The sequence below is a fragment of the Monoraphidium neglectum genome (assembly GCF_000611645.1).
Source record: "Monoraphidium neglectum strain SAG 48.87 unplaced genomic scaffold scaffold00900, whole genome shotgun sequence".
NCBI lineage: Eukaryota > Viridiplantae > Chlorophyta > Chlorophyceae > Sphaeropleales > Selenastraceae > Monoraphidium > Monoraphidium neglectum.
The window spans coordinates 1-5622 of record NW_014012728.1 but is presented as its reverse complement, the minus strand read 5'-3'; the positions used below and the strand labels follow the sequence as shown (position 1 = coordinate 5622).

The 5622-nt window shown below is 63.7% G+C and overlaps 1 protein-coding gene across 1 annotated transcript; it reads right to left on the bottom strand.

Moving 5' to 3' along the window:
• Positions 1-35: 35 nt before the first annotated feature.
• MNEG_5845 (hypothetical protein) lies at positions 36-3890 on the bottom strand (the record flags this gene model as incomplete). The annotated part of the gene is made up of 10 exons (XM_014045675.1): positions 36-79; positions 352-541; positions 871-934; positions 1157-1215; positions 1461-1679; positions 1933-2033; positions 2195-2288; positions 2501-2603; positions 2804-3143; positions 3665-3890. The coding sequence occupies 10 exons, from the start codon at positions 3888-3890 to the stop codon at positions 36-38; spliced, it is 1440 nt and encodes a 479-aa protein (XP_013901129.1).
• Between the last annotated feature and the right edge of the window lie 1732 nt (positions 3891-5622).

The window sequence follows — 5622 nt, the reverse complement described above, 5'->3', positions numbered from 1 at the left end:
GTTGAGGGGGGTTTGCGCGGGGTGGCGGTGAGGCCTCAGAGAAGGGGTGTAATTTTGGGGTACACAATCCCATGGGTGCCTGCATGAACGACATCGAACCATAGCCCCTGCCTGGGGCGCGGCGCCGCATTTGCCCAGGGCCCCGAACCTCCCCTGCCGCTGCATCCCTCACAGCGGCCTGCACCCTAAAAGGCGCGCCGGCCCCTAAATCACCCCGTCACCACACACTCTCTCACACACACATGCAGGGACTTTCGCACACAAGCAGGGACATTTACACACATGCAGGGACATTTACACACATGCAGATACACTCACGACACATGGGCACACACGCGCACACGCGCGCACCCGGGTGGTGGTAGTAGGTGTAGTCCTCCAGCCAGAGGCCCGCCTCCCGGAAGCGGTGGCGCTTCCCCGGCGTGCCGCTGAACTGGAACGTGGCGTGCACCGCGTAGGGCTTGATGCCCAGGGTGCGGTACATGGCCTGCGTGAAGTACACGTGGCCGCTGCAGAAGAACGCCACGGGCAGGACACCCACCTTTGGGGGGGGGACGGGAAAGGGGGTCAGGCGGCAGGCAGGGTGCGACGGATGAGGGAGCCGAGAGGGTAGCAACAGTTTTCATGGCATCGCTGGACGCGTTGCCGTTGACCGCTGTGGTTCGCAAGGCGGTTGCCTCGATTTTGTGCAATGGTGGGGGCGCTCTTGAAGATACGTGATCTTTACAGCATTGGCAAGAGACAGGATGCACACGCAGAACCTGCAGGGTCGCCCCCAGCCACGCCAGCCCCTTGCCTGACGCCTCCGGCTGCAGGCCCAATCTTCATCGCCCAGCAGGCCCCGCTGCCTCACGCCATCAGGGCCCGCACCGTGAGTGAGTTGTTGTCACCCCTGAAGTAGTGGTGGGGGTCGTCCTCCTGGATGACCTGGCCGCTGCGGGGTGGGGCCAGAGCGCGGACAGGCGCAGGTTATGGGAGGGGCGGAGGGTGGGCAGCAAGGCAGGTTGCCAGGGCTGCAGCGTTCGAGTAAGGGCTACAGCGTGCGGACAGGGCTGGCTCCTGGCGTACAAAGGCGAAGCGAATCGGGTGGAGCCTACGCGCCACAAGGGCCTAGCTGCGTCGGCGGCAGCGGCGGCGGCGGCGTGGTGTCACCCACGCGCGTATGAGGTCGTTGAAGGCGTTCTGGTCCCAGATGGTGTCGTCGGCCTCGATCACCTGGCCAACGGCGGGCCGGGCCAGCAAGCGAAGGCGTCGGCGCCGGCTGATTCGGGCAGCAGCAGGCACCTGAGGCGGCCGTGCCGCACGCGGGCTAGCCCTCGCCTGGCTGTCCACCGGATCAAAACCGCGTCATCCACTGCGGCCACCCTCCTCGGTACGGCTCCCCAGTCGATTCAAAAACAGGGTCGAGTCGTCCAGGCGCCCCCCTCCCCCTTTCCCGCCCCTCCCTCGCGCTCGCGCACCTCGATCCACTGCTCCACGAATTTTGCGCTCCTCTGCCTGAACAGCATGATGCCGATGTTGAAGGCGCTGCCGGCCTCTGGGTACCGCTCCAGCTCCTCGGCCGCGCCCACCGTGCTGGACAGGTGGTCAGTGGACGTGAGGATGTCGGCGCCGGGGAAGCGCTGGAAGAAGGGCAGGGGGTTGCGCAGCCACAGCACGTCCACGTCCGATATCACCACCTGGGGGCCCCGGGCGGGGTGGGAGGGGGGCGTTGTCGCGCGCGTGTGCCTCAAGTGCTGTGGGAATATGGTGGGCCTTACCAGTAGACCCCAGACAGTCTAGTCCTTGCAGCAGGCCCCACCGCACTCCTGCCAATTGCCCAGCTTGGGCTATGAGGGTGGATTCGTTGTCGGTCGCCTCCGCCTTGTGACACGCGCAGCAAGCCCCGGCCCTGCCCCTCTCCTTCTCCCCTCTGCCCCCGCGGAGGCTCACGTTGACGCCGAGCTCCAGGAACTGCGCAATAAGGTTGATCTTCTTGCGCCCCATCTTGGCAAACGTCTTGCTGCCCCAGCCAAAGTCGCCGGTCGTCAGCCCTGCGGCGCGCCACAAACAATGCCCGCGGTGACATTCCACTCATCCCAAAGTCGATGAGCTTCGCTCGCCACCATTGCAAATGCAGCGTCCTGGGGATGGCTCGTTCAAGTTCTGACCAACGCGAGCACATGCTGCCGCCCTATGCACCCTGTCTGCACACCTGCCGCCATGCTGAAGGTGGGGATCTTCCTCTTTGCCAGTGTTATGAGGATGGCCTCGTCCATGGCCCCAACCATGTAGCCCTTGATGCCAACCTTTGGGGGGGATGAGTGGAGGGAGTGAGGGATGCCAGGGGGAGGGGAGTCAGGCGGGGCACTAGACGATTTGCTCTTGCCGGTCACAGCGTTGCTTAACAAGCGATGAACCTCTATGGTATGAACCCCGCAGCGGCCGTCCCCCTGCGGCTGCTCTGTGCCCGCCGGCCCAGCACTATGCTGCGGCCCGGCTGCCACGCTTTTGCCCGCACCTGCTGCACGTGGTAGACCCATGTGAGGGCGAAGTCCGTGTAGTGGTGGTTGGCCCATGTGACCACCAGGTAGCCGTCCTCAGCCAGAGACTGGACCAGCTCCCTGGGAGCGCCAGCACGAGGGAGACCACCACCAGGGGCGCGCTTTGCGGCGCACGCCAAGGACGCGCACCGCTTCGCCGCCGGCCGAGTGCAGCCTGCGACGGCGGCCGCCTCGGCTCCCAAGCATCCCGGCTGCTGCCAGGCCCGGCGCTCGCACGTGCTGCCCCGCACCCTCGACGCCCCCTTTCTCCCCCCTGTCACCTTGATAGTGTGTGGTTGAACTTCTTGACCAGCATCGCCTCCCGCTCCTTCGTCTCCTTCTCCTGCCGCGCCTTGCGTGCAGTCTCCGCCTTCTGGTACTGGCCCCACCACTCGTCCTCCCACTGCTTCTCGCGTGCCTTGGCGCGCTGAGCCTCGATCTCCTGCGCCGTCAGCGCAGGGCCGGGGCGCGGCGGCGCTACTGCGCTCGGGGCCGTGCCGATGCTGCTGATTGGAGCTGCGGTTGCGCCTGGGGCGGCGCTGCCCACGGGCCGCTGCTGCTGCTGCTGCTGCTGCTGAGGTGAGTGGTGCTTCTGGCGCTGCTGCTGCTGCTGGTGCAAACCTGTCGAGTCTGGTGATAACGAAGTTTGGTTCTGCGGCAGCTGCTGCTGCTGCTGCTGCTGCTCCTGTACCGGTGAAGTCGTCGGAAAAGTTTGGGCTGGCGAATGCTGCTGCATTGCAGAGGATGCCTGGTCCTGCTGCGGCTGCGGCTGCTGCGGCTGCTGCTGTTGTGATGCTGGCGCGAGCTGCTGGTCGCCACCATGATGCACCCCTGCTCTAATTGTGTCCGGCAGCGCTTTGCGCCCGCCCAGTGTGTCCAGTTGCGGAGAATACTCTGTGTCTGTTAGATGCGCGCGCGTGCAGCCGCAGATCGTGGTTGTGTATGCACAAAACAGTGAGAATTCTGCAATCCACTGAGTGCTGCTCTTGATGGCGATGATGAGAAAAGCTTTGATGCTGAACCAGTAAATTCCCAGCTTTCGCATGCGCGCTCGCTGCGCTGCATTGAGCATGGGCTCCAACCAGCTGGCCGCTGGCTTTCCGCAGCCCGTGAGGGTCGCCCAAGGGGGGGGGGCGTCGCACCTGTCTTTTGCAGCTCAACAATGAGCTGCTGAGCCGCGTCGCTCTCATAGCGGTGGATCACGTCAGCGTACAGCCGCCAGTACAACGGCCGTCCCAGCAGCACCAGCATGTACAGCATGAGCGCCGCCGATGCGAGCACCACTGCCAGCGCCGCGCCACGCATGCGTGGGCTCTTGACGTGCACGTCGCCGAGCCCGCCCGGCGGGGCGCGCTTCTGGGCCGCCATGCTGTGCGGCCCCGGCTGCACCGCTTCCAAGGCTGCGGCTCAGCCCTACTTCATCGCATTCGTGACTGCGTATGGTCGATATGGCCAACGGCTGGCCTTCGCTGCGATCGCCCGGCGGGCAACCAACCACGAGCACAGACGGCGTCCCGATCACAAAGCACACGGGTGTCCGCGATATTATTGTTCGTGAAAAGTAATTAAGCGATAGAGCATGCCACGACAGCTCTGATCTATGAGGGACAGGCTTGCGCGCTCTAGAGGAGTGCGCCGACAAATAGACGTATTCGATGTGGGCGGTGGATGTTGAGGGTCATGATCAATGAGCCCAGGTAACGTGTCCAGGCTGGGACACCGGTCCATCCGATGGCATCGGTTCAATGCACCTGCTGCAACTGTGCAATCTGCCGTCACCTTCAAATGCCACACACATGTTACCGGTACGGTATGATATACAGCCACGCAGAAAGTTCGAACGCTTTGATAACACATACTTTGCCTCTGGAAGCCCAGATCGCCTGCTTTGAAGCTTGACCGCTGGTCAGACCCCCTGCGCCAAAAGAAACTCGTTTACAAACACTTTACACCGTAATCTGTTCAATTTCAGGCCTCTCGGCGTCTGGCGCCCCTGCGGCAGCACTTGACGTGCAGCAGCACGTGCGCCTGCAACGATGGCAACGCGCCGTTCACATGTCAAGGTCTTCGTGCGCATGCGGCCGACTGCACGTCCCTACGAAGGCTTCAAGTGCGCCGAGTTGATGCATGCTACGCATGGGCGCCATGTGCAGGGGCAGCCATGTGTGTTGATGGGTGTGGTGGCAGTGGCGGTGGCAGTGGGCAGGGCGGCGGCGGTAGGGGTGATGGTGGTGGTCGTGGCAGTACGTGGTGGCGGTGGCAGTGGGGGGGGGGATGGGCGGTGGTGAAGGGGAGGTTGGCGGTGGCCGTGGTGCGCACACTGCAAGAAAGAACGGTGTTCATTAGGCTGCTGTATGCACCCACCGTCGCTGCTGCGTGCGATGTGCTGTCGCTGCGCGCCCCTGTATGTCCTTCAGGGTGCACAAGGATGGTGAGAGCGTGACCGTCAACTTCCCCAAAGAGGAGGCGTCAGGGCTCATAAACAATCAGCTGGAGAGCCTCACTTTCAAGGCAAGCGGCGGGTTCTGCAGGCGACCCCGCCCTGTACGCGCAAGCACGCATGCACCTGCACGTCCTGCGCGCAGCAGGCCGGAAAGGCCCAAACCGGGAGGCGCCACGTTCCTCTGACCTGACTTCCCCAACCCTCCCCCTATCCGTCCTGTCAATTCTGGTCCCACTGACCTTGGCCACAGTTTGACGGAGTACTTGAGAATGTGAGCCAGGACGCAGTTTACGAGGCGGCGGCAAGCGAGGCGGTGGATGCAGTGCTGCAGGGATTCAACGCCACCGTGTTCTGCTACGGCCAGGTGATAGGCAGGGGCCGCTGTAAGCTTTGTGCAAGGCGTGGCAGATGAAGCGCACGAAAGCGAAGCTTGCCGATCCCGCTGCTGGCAGAATGAAGAGTGGCACGCATGCATAAAAGCTTCACAGCAACAGCAGCTGGTTTGTTGCCGACAGCGTAACCATTCGCCGCGTCGCTGCAGACGGGCGCCGGCAAGACGTTCACGATGTGCGGGGACGCGCGCAGCTACCACCACCGCGGCGTCATTCCGCGCGCCCTGCACCACATATTCCGCGAAATCGACACGCGCCCCGACAG